The sequence below is a fragment of the Globicephala melas genome, chromosome 16 (assembly GCF_963455315.2).
Source record: "Globicephala melas chromosome 16, mGloMel1.2, whole genome shotgun sequence".
In the NCBI taxonomy this organism is placed as follows: Eukaryota; Metazoa; Chordata; class Mammalia; order Artiodactyla; family Delphinidae; genus Globicephala; species Globicephala melas.
In genome coordinates, this window is record NC_083329.1 from 32,934,042 (window position 1) to 32,951,617 (window position 17,576).

At 46.6% G+C, this 17,576-nt stretch overlaps 3 protein-coding genes across 6 annotated transcripts in view; 1 reads left to right on the plus strand and 2 right to left on the minus strand.

The window, feature by feature from the left end:
* The window catches only part of PDE6C (phosphodiesterase 6C), a 60,154-nt gene extending 58,458 nt beyond the window's left edge, over nt 1-1,696 (minus strand). For both annotated transcript variants that reach the window (XM_030865121.2, XM_030865120.2), the window contains exon 1: nt 1,217-1,696. In XM_030865121.2, coding sequence (XP_030720981.1) covers nt 1,217-1,696 — 480 coding nt within the window. The remainder of the gene's footprint in view (nt 1-1,216) is intronic.
* A 7,022-nt stretch (nt 1,697-8,718) lies between these two features.
* The window catches only part of FFAR4 (free fatty acid receptor 4), a 36,832-nt gene continuing 27,974 nt past the window's right edge, over nt 8,719-17,576 (minus strand). For both annotated transcript variants that reach the window (XR_009559373.1, XM_060286574.1), the window contains one exon: nt 8,719-9,966. Coding sequence is in view for 1 of the 2 variants with exons in the window: in XM_060286574.1 (XP_060142557.1) it covers nt 9,961-9,966 (6 nt within the window). In the remaining variant the exon portion in view is untranslated. The remainder of the gene's footprint in view (nt 9,967-17,576) is intronic.
* On the plus strand, nt 10,817-16,607 carry RBP4 (retinol binding protein 4). 2 transcript variants are annotated; one of them, XM_030865128.2, is made up of 6 exons: nt 10,817-10,974; nt 11,183-11,311; nt 11,407-11,540; nt 11,693-11,796; nt 14,771-14,983; nt 16,446-16,607. In XM_030865128.2, exons 2-6 carry the CDS (start codon nt 11,201-11,203, stop codon nt 16,469-16,471), a joined length of 588 nt encoding a protein of 195 aa, XP_030720988.1. In that variant the 5' UTR covers nt 10,817-10,974; nt 11,183-11,200; the 3' UTR covers nt 16,472-16,607. The 2 variants fall into 2 exon arrangements, with proteins under 2 accessions (XP_030720988.1, XP_030720987.1); XM_030865127.2 differs by having other exon boundaries at nt 11,690-11,796; nt 16,446-16,605.

A 17,576-nucleotide genomic window follows, 5' to 3' on the forward strand; every position in this document is an offset into this window, starting at 1 on the left:
GCCCCTCCTCCACAAGCCGGCAATAAACCTCTACACAGTAAGCATTTCAGGGGCAGCTCCCAATCAATTCTGTTCCATCATCGTTGAACTCTCCTCTTTGCTAATAGCAAATCAAAATGATGGGACGTGTGTGTAGGAGAAGGGCAGGCAGGAGACACTCCAGGCTGGGACCTACGGCTATTGCTGAGGAGGGGGATTATGGGTGATTTGCATTTCCTTCTTTTTGTTTATTTGTATTTTCTAATTTTTCTAAGAGGAACAAGCATTACGTTGGTTAGGAGAAAGTTAATTTTTCTGCTTTTAAAAGAGCATAATAATTTATGCAATATACAATTAGTCTTCAGGAGGGTCCAAATGTCCCATTTGCAAGATTGGAAATCTTGATAGACCTGAGTTATGAGGGGCTGGGATGGCCAAATGCACTTAATCATCACCTAAATTCACCTTTTTAAGGATCCAGATGGCAACATCTGAACTTTCGGAGGGTATCTTTTTTCTTTTTGCACCTTTGATCTATAGGTGGGAGAATCATTCAGGAGCCAATTCACCCCCAAACAGCTGAGTGTCTTCAAAGGATCGTGGGTGAGAAGCGGTTCAGGGGTCTTGGCATCTGGTGTATTAGCTGATCATCTCACCAGTGAGCGGCCTGCTTTGCCCTGTTGGTCAGGACAGTGCCCAGAGCACAGAGGAGGTGTAAGGGAGCAGGTGTGGACTGTACCAGGCCCAGGTAAGGCTGCCCAATAAACACCCAGCATTCCATGGGGCACACATTATTCCCCTGTTAATCTCAAATTCAGATTGAACTGGGAATCTTGTAATTTTTTTTTTTTTTTTGCGGTACGCGGGCCTCTCGCTGCTGTGGCCTCTCCCGTTGCGTAGCACAGGCTCCGGACGCGCAGGCTCAGCGGCCATGGCTCACGGGCCCAGCCGCTCCGCGGCATGTGGGATCTTCCCGAACCAGGGCACGAACCCGTGTCCCCTGCATCGGCAGGCGGACTCTCAACCAACTGCGCCACCAGGGAAGCCCTGAATCTTGTCATTTTATTTGCTAAATCTGGCAACTCTCGGCCCCGGTGCTCCTCTTCCCCACCACCCACTCCCCAGCCAAGCCAATGTCACGAGGATGGCCCCTGGACCCCCGCTCTCTTTCCCAGTGTTCCTCCCCGACGCCACCAAGGCCTCCTCTCCGCTCCACTGTCACTATCAGGCCACTTACCTTTTTCACATCTGGGACATTGAAGGTTTTCTTCGTGTGAGCAACCCAACCCACTATCCCGACGTCCAGTGGAAAAACAACTTCTCTGTCGGGGACCACCAGGTTGTCCTCGAACTTGGAGGTGGAGGTGACGTCGAGCAGCTTGGAGGCCACCTCGGGCGAGCCGTTGCGTGCCCGGCACAGGAACATGCTGCAGCGGTCCGCCCGCAGCAGCTGCGCCAGCCTCTGCAGGGCCTTGTGCGCCGCCAGCTCCACGCTGCCGGCCTCCTCCCGCAGGGCCTCCAGCAGCTCCAGGCACAGGGCCGCCTCCTCCATCAGCGTCAGGCCCGGGAAGGACGCGCGGGCCGGCGCCTGCGCACCACCGGGCTCCGAGATTTCTCCCGCCGCCTCCCCCCGCAGTTTCCGGTCGAAATACGCCTTGGCAAACTGAGGGTTGTCCTCCAGGTATTTCTCCACCGTCTCTTGGCTGATCTCACCCATGGCGTGGCTTGCTTTGCTGCTCTTGTCCAGAATGGAAGACCCTCAGAGCACCACCAGAGGCAGAGTGCCAACAAAGAGGTACCTCCTGGTCAAAGATACCGGGAAAGCCCTAAGGGGCACCTCACAGGACCCCCAAAGGCTGAGCAGAAAGGTTGTTTAGCAGAGCTTTCAAATGACCTGTAACTCTTGGGATATGACAGAAGGTCCTGGCTTAGAGTGGGATTCAGGAAGCATGGGATTAAAGACTTCTTCAGGACACGAAATCCCCAAGCATTATTAGCTCATAAATCCTCAGAGAATCCGCAGAGCGTCTTAGATCAGCCAACCAAGTAGCAAGTCAAAGTGACCATTCCAGAAAAATAGCTGAACCGTGGCTGCTGTCGGCGACAAGAAGAATCATGGATATATCCATTCATTATATTCCATAGGCATTGACAATACCACTTGTTCTTTCATGATAGCTCTATGAAATAAAACTATTTAGACCTCGGAAATGTCTGTTTGTTTATATGGCAACTTGAATGAACATTTGGGGGAGATGGAAGGGTTTAGCATAACACAACATAAAATCGAATATTAATGTTTCCTTTTCTTAAAAGTCCTATGATCAGCCAGATTGCTTGGCCTACTCTTTTTTTTAAATCCTCACCTCTCAGTTCCCCTCATTTAAAAACTTGACCTCGGAAATGTTTTAAGGGAACAAACTTTGGCTTATTCTAGAGAGATGAACATGGAAAAATATTTGCCCATGATTCAAGCCTAATCAAGCCACAATTTATGCAATAATCCTTGTCAAAAGACATGATCATAAAAGGCAACCTATGCAGCTGCCAACTAGGTTTTCCTGCTAAGCATATTAATTTGGATTTTGTTTTCCACAGTAATAGGCAGACCTCATGCCTTTTTGCTCCAAGATACAGTCGGTTAAATCTACTGGATAATACCTGTCTTGTCTGTTGCTAGGATCTTTCACATCTCGGGGGCTTCTGGCATGGAAAAAACACTTGCCGCTACTTACTTTTGTTTAATGTTCAGGTTATCAAGCTTTCACATAGATTAAGCACATTTTCCCAAATACTTAGACACTATTATGCAACTAATAAGCCGAACTACATATTTCATGAACCAATTTCCTTGAATATTTACAGGCTGATTTCAAATTTAGTCAAAGGTCTTTTAAGCATTTCAATAAAGCTACAAACTTTATATGGAGAATTCCCTTGAATGAAAACATACGTAACAGTTACAGTGACTCCAAAAGTTACTGTTTCACCCACATTTAAATCCACTTCAAAAATAGCAAGGCTATGGGTTTCATTTATTTCTCTAGACCTAATGCTTACCTGGCTAGAGTGATAATGGTCTTCTTAGACAGAAAAGAAGAAGAGATCCATTGAGGCTTCAGGTTCTAGGTCATGAGATAAGAGATTCTTGATGGGAACATGGTTTTCCCAGGGGAACAGAACCCACATTTGCATTTGTTGAACCATGTCACTTCCTATGGTTGAGTCCACTTGCTCCCTCAAAGGGTCTTGTGAAGCACACACCCTTTCTTGCACCTCCCTCTGTCACACCCAAGTCTAGTCTCAGGAGGGTCCTCCTCAGATTACTGTTTACTTCATAATATCCGAGTAGCATCTCATTATAATTAGAATAATGCACAGGTTTATCTCCTAAGAGAAAGGAGTCGAGTCAGCTGAGTCACACCTATGGGACCACCATTCATCTTCTAACACAGCTGCGGACACTCTTTCTCCCTGGTTGTTCTGTGTGACAGTGCAGTTCCCACTTCTCTCAAAAGCATGTGTGTGCTCACAATTCCCATCCTCTCCTCTTTACACAGAGAGACAAAAACACATACATATACTTGAGGTATAAATCTGTGTATGGAAAAAACCAAAATGCCCATATATGTTTACATTCCTCTACTTATAAAAATGAAAATGAGGGCTTCCCTGGTGGCGCAGTGGTTGAGAGTCCGCCTGCCGATGCAGGGGACACGGGTTCGTGCCCTGGTCTGGGAAGATCCCACATGCCGCAGAGCGGCTGCGCCCGTGAGCCATGGCCACTGAGCCTGCGCATCCGGAGCCTGTTCTCCGCAACGGGAGAGGCCACAACAGTGAGAGGCCCATGTACCACAAAAAAAAAAAAAAAAGAAAATGAATTCTAAAATGAAGCATATTCTTTTATAGTCAGCATTCTGTGTTTTGAAAACTTTATTTATTTATTTATTTTTTGTCTGAGTTGGGTCTTTGTTACTGTACGCGGGCTTTCTCTAGTTGCAGCGAGTGGGGGCTACTCTTCATTGCAGTGCATGGCTTCTCATTGGGGTAGCTTCTCTCCTTGCAGAGCACGGGCTCTAGGCGTGCCAGCTTCAGTAGTTGTGGTGCACAGGCTCAGTAGTTGTGGTGCATGGGGTTAGCTGCTCCGCAGCACGTGGGATCTTCCCGGACCAGGGATCGAAACCATGTCCTCTGCATTGGCAGGCGGATTCTAACCACTGAACCACCAGGGAAGTCCACTAACTACTTTTAGATTCATTCATTTGTTTGTTCTTCCAATACGTGTCTACTGATGGTCCACTATAAGCAAGACATCATACTAGCTCCTGCGGTAGAGACTCCATGTTCCCCTTTTTTCTGATTTCCCTCTCCTCCGAGTTGTACGGGAAGATTATTCTTCTCTGCCCTCCTCCCCCAGTAGGGCCATGTGACTAATTTTGACCTACGGGATGTAAGCATAAACGTCTCTTCCAAGTAGGAACAATCAATTCCCAGAGTGAGACCCTGGAGCTCCCCCTTCTCCCTGCTGCCACGCCAGTGCCAGATGTAGGGGCCTCATGAGTCCCTGAGTGAGGATGTCATGGAACAAAGCCCCCTGCTGACCTGAGATGGACATGTAGCATGAGTGAGAAATAAATCCTTCTTGTGTTCAGCCTTTGAGATGTGAGGGTTGTTTGTTACTGCAGCATAACCAAGTCAATCCTGACTGAACACAGGGGATGAGTAAGCCTTGGCTGCAGCTGTACAAGCACTAGTGGTGTAGCAAAGGAGATACTATTAGGACACAGAAAGTCATGAAGCACAGAACAGAATAGGATAAAAGCCAGAAGTGAGGTACATACATATAGCTATGAGACTTTACGTGATGTGGATATGGGATCATATCTAGACTGGGTAGAGGTGGAGTAGAAATCGAGTGTGAGCCAGGTAGTGGTAACAGCAGAAGCAATAGCATGGAATGCAGAGTAACAGGGGGACTAGTGAGAGATGAATCTAGAAAAGTAGGTTGGGCCCAGATTAGGGACTCAAAGGCTAGCTGAGGATTCTGAACCCTGGAAACTCTTAGGGGTAAGAAATGACATTAGGGTTCTTCTCTACAAACTTAATCTGGTCATGCTTAAAAAGGTGACTTGGAAGAAAGAAATACTGGACATTAGGATACAAATTAAGAAGCTATATTGCATTTGGTTCTTTATCAAATACCCTAAAAATGTGTGCAGGCTTTGACTCTGCAACTCTTCTTTGACCCTACAACTCTTCTTTCTTCTGAATTACAAAAGTAATTAAGGCTGTATATGATTAATGTAGTTACAGGGGCGTTCATCAAAAGCACAATTATAAATGGAAAAGATTAGAAATAGCCTAGGAGGTTGAGTAAATAAATGGCATTATAGTCATACAATAGGAAACCATACATTAATTAATAATCCTATTGCAAAGGTCTGTTTATTGATATGAACAGATATTTATTATGTGCAATAAATTGCAAGATACTCTTGCAGTATGATTCCACATACACACATACATATATGGAGGTGTGTATACCAAAATGTTAACAGTGATTATTCCAAAGTGGTGGAATTCAATATAATATTTTTTTTCTTCTCTTTTGCTTACCTGATTTTTCTAAAGTATCTACAATGAACATATATAATTTATATAGTAAAGAAATTCATTCATTATAAACAAAGTTTTTAAGGCTATTCTCACAGGCTATGGGTGAGGGTGCTTGGGAATGAAAAAGGAAGGGACAAATGCGAGACATAATTTCAGGCAAGAATCAACAGGACAAGGGAATTGATTAGTTAGGAAAGGCAAGCAAGAAAGAGGGATCACTTCTGACTACTCTGCGTATTGGATGACATTTGATAAAGACAAATATTTTTTTAAGGGAAGTACTGGAACCCAGCCTTTTAGTGCACTCACAAATATCCTTCTCCTCCTCCCCTGTCCTTGACTGAATCCCATCATCCCTGCTGCTCTTTTTCTGGGGTAGTCCTTGCAGAGTCTCTGTCCTGTGTTGACAAGACTTTTGTGTCTCTGTCCTAAGCACTGAAAAAACAAAAATAAGAAAATGTAATATTTTTAAAATGACCAAACAGACACTTAGAATAAATTTTTAACACTACAAAATAATTGTTGACTTTGTTAAACTTCACCATTTATATCAGCATTTCCAGTTCGTTTAAAGAATACGTTTTTAAAGAATAGAACAGTAACTAGTGGGAAGAACGAGGAAAAAGACCAATATCTTAGATGTTACAGACATTGCCAATCATTTATTTAGACAAAGCATCTCAGAAACAATAACTAAATTGATGTGAAAACTCCATTCCATTTACACAGAATATTTTTAGAAAGATAAGCCACAAGTAATGATAATTAAAAAGTGATCATAAGAATAGCTAACTTTAACACAGACAGAGAATGAACTTGAGGATACGGGGAGGGGGAAGGGTAAGCTGGGACGAAGTGAGAGAGTGACATGGACATATATACACTACCAAATGTAAAATAGATAGCTAGTGGGAAGCAGCCGCATAGCACAGGGAGATCAGCTCTGTGCTTTGTGTCCACCTAGAGGGGTGGGATAGGGACGGTGGGAGGGAGACACAAGAGGGAGGAGATATGGGGATGTATGTATATGTATAGCTGATTCACTTTGTTATATAGCAGAAACTAACACACCATTGTAAAGCAATTATACTCCAATAAAGACGTTAAAAAAAAAAGAATAGCTAACTTTATAATATATAATCTGTGCCAGGCACCCTTCTAAGACCCTTATATATATATCATCTCATTTCATCCTAACAATAACCTTATGAGGTGTGTATATTATTATCTGTATTTTACAGGAGACAAATCGAAGCACAGAGAAATTAAATAACTTGCTCAAGGTCACACAGCTAGTGATAGTGACCTACCCCAAACTACGAGCTTAAATAGGAATAAATTTTAAAATACACCCATGAGGTGTACAAGATAGCATAATAGCTGCTATAGGGGATCATACAAGACTTTTCCTTTAAGGAATTTAAAATCTAGACCTATATAATAAAATGTTAAACACCAATACAAGACTTAAATTAAAATTCCAGGAACTCATTTTAAAAGCCTACAGATATATCAAAGAATGGTTTAACTTCCTTAATCTTTCTGTTTAACAAATTTACATTTTCCAACAGTATACTATACTCATGAACACATGTAATATTTAATTGCTAAAATTTTCCACTGCAGTTAACTATTTCTGCAGGAAGTAATGCTTATTTAACAGCCCCCTCAAAAAAATGCACATGAGGTTGAAGCACTAACATAAAACTCACAACAATAGACTGGACTAACCTTGTGTATTTTGGATCATTATATTGGACCCCGCTCTTCAGCTCCACTTTAGCCAAATTCTCTGCTCCTACCATTATTCATCACCAAAAGGCATCCTCTAATGGCAGGGATTTCAGGCACATCATGACAGTCAACCACAAAGGGCCCTCTCACCTTGCACATTTGCTCTCATGACAGCTTCTGCCTGCACCAAATTGATGGACATGACCAGGTATCTCTGAGATAATTCATTTGGTGGAATTCATGTTATTTTCAGCGAAATTGATGAAACTGACTGATGGCTTTGTAATCACTGAAAAAATCTTTATGAAAAAAATTAGTTTGACTTTTTGTACTTGAAAACATTGGCTAAATAACTAATCTTTCCATTTTCCCACCAATTATTTTGACATCTTTTAAATGCAGTCAGAAGACAAATGCTACCCAATTTCCTTGTTATTAATTTTTCTTGGCCTCTCTGTCAGGATGTGGATGTAAATATCAGTTTGTACAAAATGGAGCTAGTTGGACATGCTTAATTTTTATGAGGCTAAGGACATAAATTTCTTGCATTAGTTCTTTTTTTCAATTAGGGTAAAACACTTTTCAATATTTCCTAGGAATTAGTGACTTGCTTGCTGCAGTATTAGTTAAGGTAACGCTAGCTTCTGTTACAGGTAACCCCTAAATCCCAGCAACTTAATCGAATGGAAGTTTATTTCTCATTCACATAAAGATAATCACTGGTGGGGTCCCAGGCTGATGGAGGCTTCACCAGCCAGCAGATGAGGAAAGACAGACAGCAAGGACAATTAGACGGGCAGCTTTTATAAGCCCCGTCTGGGAATGACACACAGTACTTTTGTCCACATTCCACTGACCAGAACATAGGCATGTGATCTTACAGAGCTGCAGGAAGTGAGGAGGTGCCCTCTGGCAGGGTGGCTTCTTTCCAACAACTCTACACCATGGAAGGGAAGTGAAAACTTTTTTGGTGAAAGGACAGCTAGCCATCTCTGCTACAGTTGTTAAATCCTGGGAAATTATATTTTAGAAAGAGTGACCTCTGACCAGGTCTTTTTAGAGAAGGATTTTATAAAGCTTACCTAAAGTGACTGATTTCGGTAAAACAAATTAAATCAATATCTATTGAGCAAGCACCTACTATGTGTAAGTCTCTTGAGAAATCCTGTGGAAAAGTTGGGGGGGGGGGTGGATACCAAGATGAAGGAAACATGGTCTGTCTCTCCACAAAGTATGACAAGGCAATGAACTTTTGTGTATATTATATACAGTCCATAAGATGTAATTTAGACCATAATTTTACTTCTAGAAGAAAAAAAGAAAAACGTTTGCAAAGAGAATATTTGTTTTATTTTCTGATTAAATATTTTCACTGTTGGAAAATTTGGAAATTACCAAAAAGGTACAAATCAGTAATAAACCTTTAAATGTCCCTAATCCTATCACACAGGTAATCACTGTGAACACTTTTCCTGTTGATATTATACCCACATCTGCATATTTAAAAAATTATTTTATGAAGATAAATTTCAAAGCACCGAATTTAAAAACACCAGTTGACCTGTACTCACGTGTTTATAAACATGAAGAAATTCGAGTGAGCATGCCAACGAACTGTTTTCCTTTGCTGGTGTCTGGGACACCAAGGTTCATGATTTATCATTAAAAGAGAGGGGGGTGGGGGAGGAAGAACAGTTACATCAACTTTTAAGCATCTAACAAATAAATAAAAACGTATTGCTGCAAAAACAAGCTCCATAAAAATGCATTGAAATCCCCTATATTCATTTAACATATGGCACGAGCAAGGACCCCAAGAATACGCTCTGGAAGAAACAGTTGACAAGGGCTGGGAGAATGAGGAGAACTTTTCTGGCAGTCACAGTTGACAAGGGCTGGGAGAATGAGGAGAACTTTTCTGGCACTCATAACGGTCCAAAGGCAATTGGGCTCAGCCAGGAGCTCTCCATCACTGGAGGTGCTGGAGGACAGGCTGATAGATCTCTACTTTGGAATGTCAAAGAGGGGATCCACGCATTGGACACGAGATAGAGAGGTACCCTAAAGTCCTTTCCCACCTAGGGAGCATAGGTACTACCACATGTATGGCCACACGCGGGGTCCCTGCAGGAGCAGCTCTGGAGCAGACCTTATTTGAGCTGTTTGGGATTATACATCTTGTGATAAAATTAACCTCACCAGAAGACCTCCTAGTTAGCTGGTAGGCCTGAAACAGGGCTTTCTTAGCAGGAAGAAGGAGGCAGTAAGGAGTTAATTGCATCATCGTTGGCACTCCGGAGACAGCCCGAGAGTCACAGGAAAGTGGCAGGAGCCACAGGTGTTTTTTTTCAGGAGGCTCAGAAGTAACCCCAATGCCCTGTGAAGACCATCAAGTCTTTATGTCTCTGTTTGGCAGCCACCCTCCTCTACCTCCACCCGCTCTTATTTCAGGTCTGGCGGTAGCAAAATGGACCACATTCATCTCGGTCCTTTCCAGTTTGGGCCATGGAGACACAGCTGATAGTGTACAGCAGGCATCTTTACAAAAAAAATAGCTCTTTGCCATATCTCTAATTCTCATTCAGTCCAAAGCTGCATCTTCTGACTGCTTTGATCAGAGTAGAGGAACTCTTAACTCTGAATAGAAAGAGAAAAACACGGTCAGTGAATTGTGCCACGACTGCACAAAATCTCATAGCTAGTCACAGCACTTCGACTTAATTGTCCATTGACGTTATAGAGTTTGTTCACCTCCCCCTCTTCTCCTCTCCTCAGTCAATTCACCTTAGCTGTTTTGAAAACAAAACAAAATTCCATTCTGGCTTTGAAATAAAATTGCAGCATAAACAATTGGTAGGTGTGTTTCCAAGTGGCTTGAGTGAAGTGTCACAGAGTAAGTAGGCGACCACCGAGGTTGCTAAAATATTTCCTGTCCTGACCAGGGTTGCGTTTCTGGAGAATATTTAACAGGGAGGGTTTTAATGCTTCTAAAGATGTTGAAACTAAAGAACAAATATTGATCCAGAGAGCACCACAACTCCCCTGAAAGAGAGTAAAAGACATCCTTTATAAAATGAAAAACTACTTGGCGGAAACAGTCCCAGACCGCTGCACAAGTAGCCCTCAGAGGGCCGAGGGGCCAGTTGCGCACGGCCCGGCCCAGGCACTAACGCACCGGGCAGCACCGCAGATGCCCCTCGCTCTGGGAGGCCACGGTCTTCCCGCCAGACCGACCTGAGCCTCCGGCCAGAGAAATTGGGCCCCGAGGCCACCCCAGGCCGCAGCTGGCACCCGTGTTGGGTAACTAGGCCAGGGCTGGTTCCCGCGGCTCGCCGCCGCCGGAGAGTTGGGCTCCGCCGAGGCCACCCCACGCGGCAGCTCCACAAGCCCCGGGCGGCGCTGGAGGTGAGGCTCTCGCCCAAAGGCACCCTCCCCGCGCCCAGGCGTCGGTGAGTCAGGGCGCGTTATGCAAGTCCTGGCCCGCCGGCCCCGGCGCCTCCCCCTCGGTCTTTCATCCCGCGCAGTTACGAAAGCGCGACCCCCTCCCCCCGGAGCTTTATATAATGCGGCCGGGCGGCCCCAGCTCGCCTCCCTAGCTCCACGCGCGCCCGGACCCGCGACCAGGCTTGAGCGCAGCTCCCGACCGTGAGCGGCGGCCCGGCGGGACCGGGGGGGCAGGCGCGGGAGGGACGGGGGGCCGGGATGAACGGGATGGGGGTACGGGGGCAGGAGGGATGGGGGACCGGGGGCCGGCGGGATGAGGGCTCGGCGCGGGCGGGATGGGGTCTAGGGACTGGCAGTGGCGCGTCGGCTGGTCCGGCCGCCAGGCGCTCACGGCGCGCGGTTCCCTCAGGGCGGACTCCTGAGCAAGATGGAGTGGGTGTGGGCGCTGGTGCTACTGGCGGCGCTGGGCAGCGTCCGGGCGGAGCGCGACTGCCGGGTGAGCAGCTTCCGAGTCAAAGAGAACTTCGACAAGGATCGCGTAGGTATCTGCGTCCCGGATGCGCCCCGTTCCCCTTTACCGGCGGCCGGCCATGCGCTCCCGGACACCAAACGCTGCTCTACTCCCTTCCCCAGTTCTCCGGCACCTGGTATGCCATGGCCAAGAAGGACCCCAAGGGCCTCTTTCTGCAGGACAACATCGTCGCCCAGTTCATGAACGAGAATGGCCACATGACAGCCACGGCCAAGGGCCGAGTCCGTCTCTTTAAGTCAGTGACCTATGGGGGGCTGCGCTCTGCGCTGCAGGGTCCCCCGGGCTGAGCACCAAAACCCTGTTTGGGGAGGGACGGGAGCACCCGGGGTGGGATGCAGGGAGCCCTTCGCCCAGCCTGGCTCATGATCCCCTTGGCTTCTGCAGTAGCTGGGACCTGTGCGCAGACATGCTGGGCACCTTCACAGACACCGAGGACCCTGCCAAGTTCAAGATGAAGTACTGGGGCGTAGCGTCCTTTCTCCAGAAAGGAAGTAAGTAGTCGGCTTAGTGGGACTGTCTTGGAGGATGGGAGACATACCTAGCCAAAAGGCTGGGTTTCTCCTCTAGTGGCACCCTTGGGAAGAACGGTCTGTAAGCAACCAGAACTCTCAGCAGGGCTTAAAGCTAGAGGGGTGAAACTGCAAGCAGCCAGGCCCCTTCACTGCGCCCACCCCATCCCCCAGCTCAAAAACCTGGCCCAAGCTCAAAAGGCTCTTGGGCCTGTCACGTGACCTCCTCCTGCCATTTACCCATAAGGCCAGTGTGCCAGGGGGTGTGGCCTTCTCCATGCTTAGACCACCCACCTCCTCAAGACCCAACTCACATCACCACCCAACCTGGTTTTGCATTTCCTCCATTTCTTTAGGCTGAATCCCTGAAACAGCTTGACTACTAGGGGCCCAGCAGAGGCTCAGAGACTCTCATCCAAGGACGCAGGGAGCATTTATGCACAGGGTTGACTCACTCCAAGGTGCCCTACCTGCCGCTGCTGAGATTCTGAGCCAGGCACAGTGCTCTGGGTGACAGTGACCTCTTCCCTTTCTCCCAAGCCCTGAAACTCACATGGGGAGCAGGGTGTTAAGAACTCTCAGAAGAGCATCCTAAAATTCAGCCTGACGTAGATGTTCGAGAGCATACATGTACATGCTCTTTCCACTTTTTCCTCATTTCTCCTAAGTTTCAAATCTGCAGTCTACTTGGTACCTAGAGAGTAATGCAGGCCACAGGGGACATATCATGGAACCACAGAGATGGAGAGTTAACCCTGTGAAGGGGGTTCAACATGCAGATGAATAAACTGAGGTCAAGAGAAGGTAGGGCTTTGTCCAAGGTCATGCAACAAGTTTGTGAGAGCCAGTGTCAGAAGCCAGGGGTTCCAGCTCCCAGGTCAGGATTAGGTGGCCCTGAACAGCAGGGACTCCTAATACAAACCAGTTTTTACAGTTTTACAGACTACTGTTGGAACTCTCCTGGGAGATAGGCCCCAGAGGGCTGTTCAGGGGGACTCTTAGCTTGGTGAGCCAGGGCAGAAGTGTCCTTTCATGCAGCCCATCTACACGGGGCACGCACACCTTGACTTCCTCTACAGTTGTGTTAGATGAGTTTTTACTTTTTTTTTTTATCGAATTGCATCTTCAGTATTGATTTACACTGTACATATGGAGTTGCTATTCAACGAGGGGAAAAAAGCTTTTATCCTTAGAGGTAATAAAGATTTTTTCAAATAACGCAGCGAAACTTCCAGAAGTGATCCATTTAGAGTAAAAGATAAACTCTTCTGATAATGGATTACAAAACTCAGTACCACGGGGCACAAGGTTACTAATTTTTAGAATCTGCATCTTATCAAACAGACGAGCATGGCCACCGCCGAGCAGTCGTATGGCTTCCCCTGACCCCCACATCCCGGTGTCTGACACATTCCCCATGGGAAAGCCTGGGAGGTTCAGGGGTGGCTCAGTCTTCCTCCTGGCGGGCCTGCAGTGGGCTGAAGAGGGGCCTCACCACCCACCGCTGTGCAGCTCTCCTACAGGGCATGGGTTTGGGCTGAGCCCCTTCTAGGCAGGGACTCCCAGGGTTCTCAGAGCCAAGAGGCACACCCAGAGGTGACTTAGGCGAGGATTAGCGATCTCCCTTACACCCTTAGTGCTGGGGGATCCAGGTTCCCCTGCGTTCCTGCAGCACAGAACATGACATAGAGCAGAGATCATCACTTGCCTCATGACCTGGGTGTGAAATGGAGACACGGAGGCTTTGCATTTCTAGTTTCTTATCCCCTGTTGCCCCCAGTTTATTTATCGCCTGGAGACAGCGTGGTGTAGAGGTTAGGTATGGGGGCTCCAGAGTCAGACTGAAACTCAGTTCTGTCCTGCTCTTTGTGATACTGGGTGAATTACTTAATTTCTCTGTGCCTCAGTTTCCTTATCTGGAAAATGGGGATGATAGTGTGCACTTTCAGGTCGTTGTGAAAAATAATTGAGAAAGCACAGAAAGTGTCCATACAGTGACTGATACTTAACTAAGTGCTCAGAAAGTCTTGGTCATGGTTATACATCAACAAGAATGTTAAGCAGAGATGTGACACATTTTACCAAATGTGAGGTGTTTGGATATCCACATTGTTGTTTCTCCATGACAAACCTCTCACATACATTCTTACTAACGTGGTTTCCCCATCCTGTCTTTATTGACGTTAGTACCACCTTTGTTTACACTTATGCTTCATGGCTTACATCCCAGTCTTAGGAAGAAATATAGTCTAAATTCTTCAAGGGCTCAGCTCTGCCTCTGTCAGGAGAGCTCTGAAGAGTATGAGCTCTAAGAAAGAATATCTGATGTCAGAGGGTAGGCATCTTGTGCCCTCAAGGCAGAACATACCCTCTTTTGCCAGCTTGGAGAAGTGAGTCGGGTTACTAAGCCAGAATTAGGGTGGAGCCAGAAAAGCCATGAACCAGATCATCCAGTGGACTGAGAGGCAGGAGAGCAGTGTGGATAGTGAGAGGGCCGGGAACTAGCTGATACGGATCAGTGCCAAGGATTCATCCTGCTGTTGGGGGTGACATACGTTGGTGGCCGTCAATATCAGCCACAAAGGCACAAGATATTGTCAGAGGGTAGATGGAGGAGACATCAGTAGAAAGGTCTAGGCTGTGGTTTTGATGGGTCCACATTCTCGATTGTTCTTTGGAAAGATACGATCACATTTATCATCAGGGAGAGAAAGAATTATTAAAGTGAATGAGGTTCCCCCCACCACCGACTCCAGTATTTTTTCCTGTAAAGGACAAGATCCTTTCTCATGGTCCCAATTTTCTAAGAGCTGTCAGAATTCTCTGTAGTCTCCTGCTTCCTAACTCCTGAATCCAGTTTTGGGAAGTGGCTGGCTTCCGGGGCCAGGCAGTAAGTTTCCTTGACATCTGAGTGGCGGAGGGAGATGTAGTGGCCCCATGGCTTTCTGCCTTGCAGACGATGACCACTGGATCATTGACACGGACTATGACACCTATGCTGTGCAGTACTCCTGCCGCCTCCTGAACCTCGATGGTACCTGCGCTGACAGCTACTCCTTCGTGTTCGCCCGTGACCTGAACGGCTTTTCCCCGGAGGTGCAGAGAATCGTGAGGCAGAGGCAGGAGGAGCTGTGCCTGGCCAGGCAGTACCGGCTGATCGCTCACAATGGTGAGTGCTGTGTGGGAACAGGGCACTGGCTGCTCGCCCTTAAGGGTCCCCGGGTCTGCATGCCCTGAGATGCATTTCATCTGCATGCGAGAGAAGACAGGGCGTCCTGGGAGCCCCCTCTGAGCCCGTCTTCATCCCTCCTGACCAGATCTTTCACTGGCCTTATCATGGGGCCGATGCAGAAGGAGTGGGCAAAAGCCTTTTTCCAAAACCTTGGCACTTTTAATTAAGTAAAACTGCAGGGGACAGACGCTTCCTTTTTATCTGCCGCCTTAGGCTCAGTCTGTGGTCACATGATTTTGCTCCTGGCTGCACTACCCAAAAAACCATTTTGACTAGATTAATATTGTCTGGGGAATTGAGTGGCCCCAGTGAAGAGCTGGGCATTGAATGTGGCATTTGGTGTAAAAACAACTTAAAGAGAGACATCACCATAGCAAGTTCAAAAGAGAGTGATTTCAACAAATGCTCTTTTTCTGATATGGAACTAAATATCCAGTAAGTTGACTAGCTGGTTTTCCTCACTTACGTTTTTTGAGCTCCCCTGGAACACCCATTGAATCTTTTTATGGATATTACTCTTGTCTGATCTTGATTTAAAAGCCAGTAATATTCTGGAAGAAAGTGCACATTTTATTTTGAATAGACACTCACTCCCATGGGAAACTGGGTTTCAAAATCCAAACAGGGTAATACTAAATTGTGGGGGAAAAAAGGGAACAAAACTGAACTTCTCTGTTGGTCATCTAACTAGCTAACCCACACTACACCAAACAGATATGAATGCAGACCAAACAAGTAAATAAATAAGATTTTGATGTTTCACCCAGGGGCAGCCTAAGTGTAGGGCAGGATCTCACCCCAGCCAGGCTCCACACCAAGCCCTTTGCCTGCCTTATCTCACTTAATCCTGGAGACACCTCATGAAGTAGGTATTCTCATTATCCACGTTCTACAAGATGAGAAAACAGAGGCTGAGAAAGATTACGAAGGTTGCCCAAGATCTTCAATAGATAGCTGACTTGGATGCAAACCAAAGTGGTTTTGTGACTCTGAAGCCCCTTGTGGCACCGCCTGGTGACATATGACACAGGACATGGTGAACACTCTATAAAACTGCTAACAGAGTAGCTGAGGTCAGGCTGACTTGGCCCTCACTTCCTGAAACAGGAGGACATACCCACATCCCTGTGAAATGCAGTGAGGCAAATTTAAGACAGGTAAAAAACAGCACTTTGATACAGGAGATCCTATGCTCTGGGGCCCACCCCATCACCCCCAGAGAAATTCAGAGGGTTTCAGAAAGCCTTGAAGATGTTTATGAATTAGAGCCATATCTAGCTATAACCTTACAAGAAGCATTTGAACAAAGCCGAGCCCTAAGGTCATCGAATATTCACTCTCTACATTTAACACCAGCTCCATATTTCTGTCATTAATATCTTTGTTTTCTACATTTCAGGTTACTGTGATGGCGAATCAGAATGAAATATTTTGTAGCAACACGGAGGGTGTCGTTTCATTAGGAAACTTCCTATTAACTCACTCAGCCTTCAACTCTTAGAGTTTAGTTTGCACCGCTCTCCTCCCCTCCCCTCCCCTCCCTTCCCCTCCCCTCCCCTCCCCTCCCCCACGTAAACATAAAACATTCAGTACAGGTAAAAATATGTGTGGGGATGAGTGAATCTCTTTGCACTCAAATGTCTGTGTTCCCTGGAGTTTTCTAAGGAATCATTTGAGGATTAGGATTCCAGACTTTGATTTATTAAAATATGTATAGTCACCTATTTCCTGTGATTTGGGTTTTTATTTGTGTTCGCGTCTGTGTTGAAGTGAGTTCTGCAGGTGGCTGGGTAGGATGCACTTTTTATATACCGGGAGGGGTTCTTCTCTCCCGGCTCTTTATGACCTTTGGCCTGTTCTAGTGCCTAACCTCCATTATTAATGAATGTGGCTTCTCTTAACTTCCTGAAAAAAGGGATTTCCCCATTAACCCAGGAAGGCCTTAACTACTGAGGCCAAAAGAGGTGAGTGTAGGTTAGGCCAAGCCAGTGACCCCAGCCTCAGGCAGCCCCAGGCCCTGGAGGCGGGCAGGGGGGGTGGGCTTACCCCGAGCTGGTCTGAGACGCCCAAGAGGCATGGGTTGGGGTGAGCTCTAAGAAATGCCCCCCCAGCCCTTCATTGTCTCTGGCACCTAATTCACTTCTTATTTCAGCTGTGGGCAAAAGGCTGCAGGAGAAGAGGCCATGGGCTTCCCGGGGGGAATCAGGAGACGGATCATGGCGCCCCTACCTACAGTGTGCGGGAAAGGGGAAGTAGCTGGGTCTGGGGCAGGACACCAGTGTCCCACACCATTAGCAGCGCTTGTGAACACTAACGTATAGCTGCATACAAAGCCACGTGCCTCAGTTTCCCAGGAGCTCCTAGGAGCCTCAGTTTATCATCTTAAAAAGGCATCAAGGCTTTGGTACCAGTGTCTTGGTTTTACTTCAAACTTCTGCTCAGATATAATTAGCTGTATGATTTGGGGCTGGTTGTGTAGTTTCTCTGAGCCTCACTCTCCTCTTGTGCAATATGGGGAAACAGTGTCTGC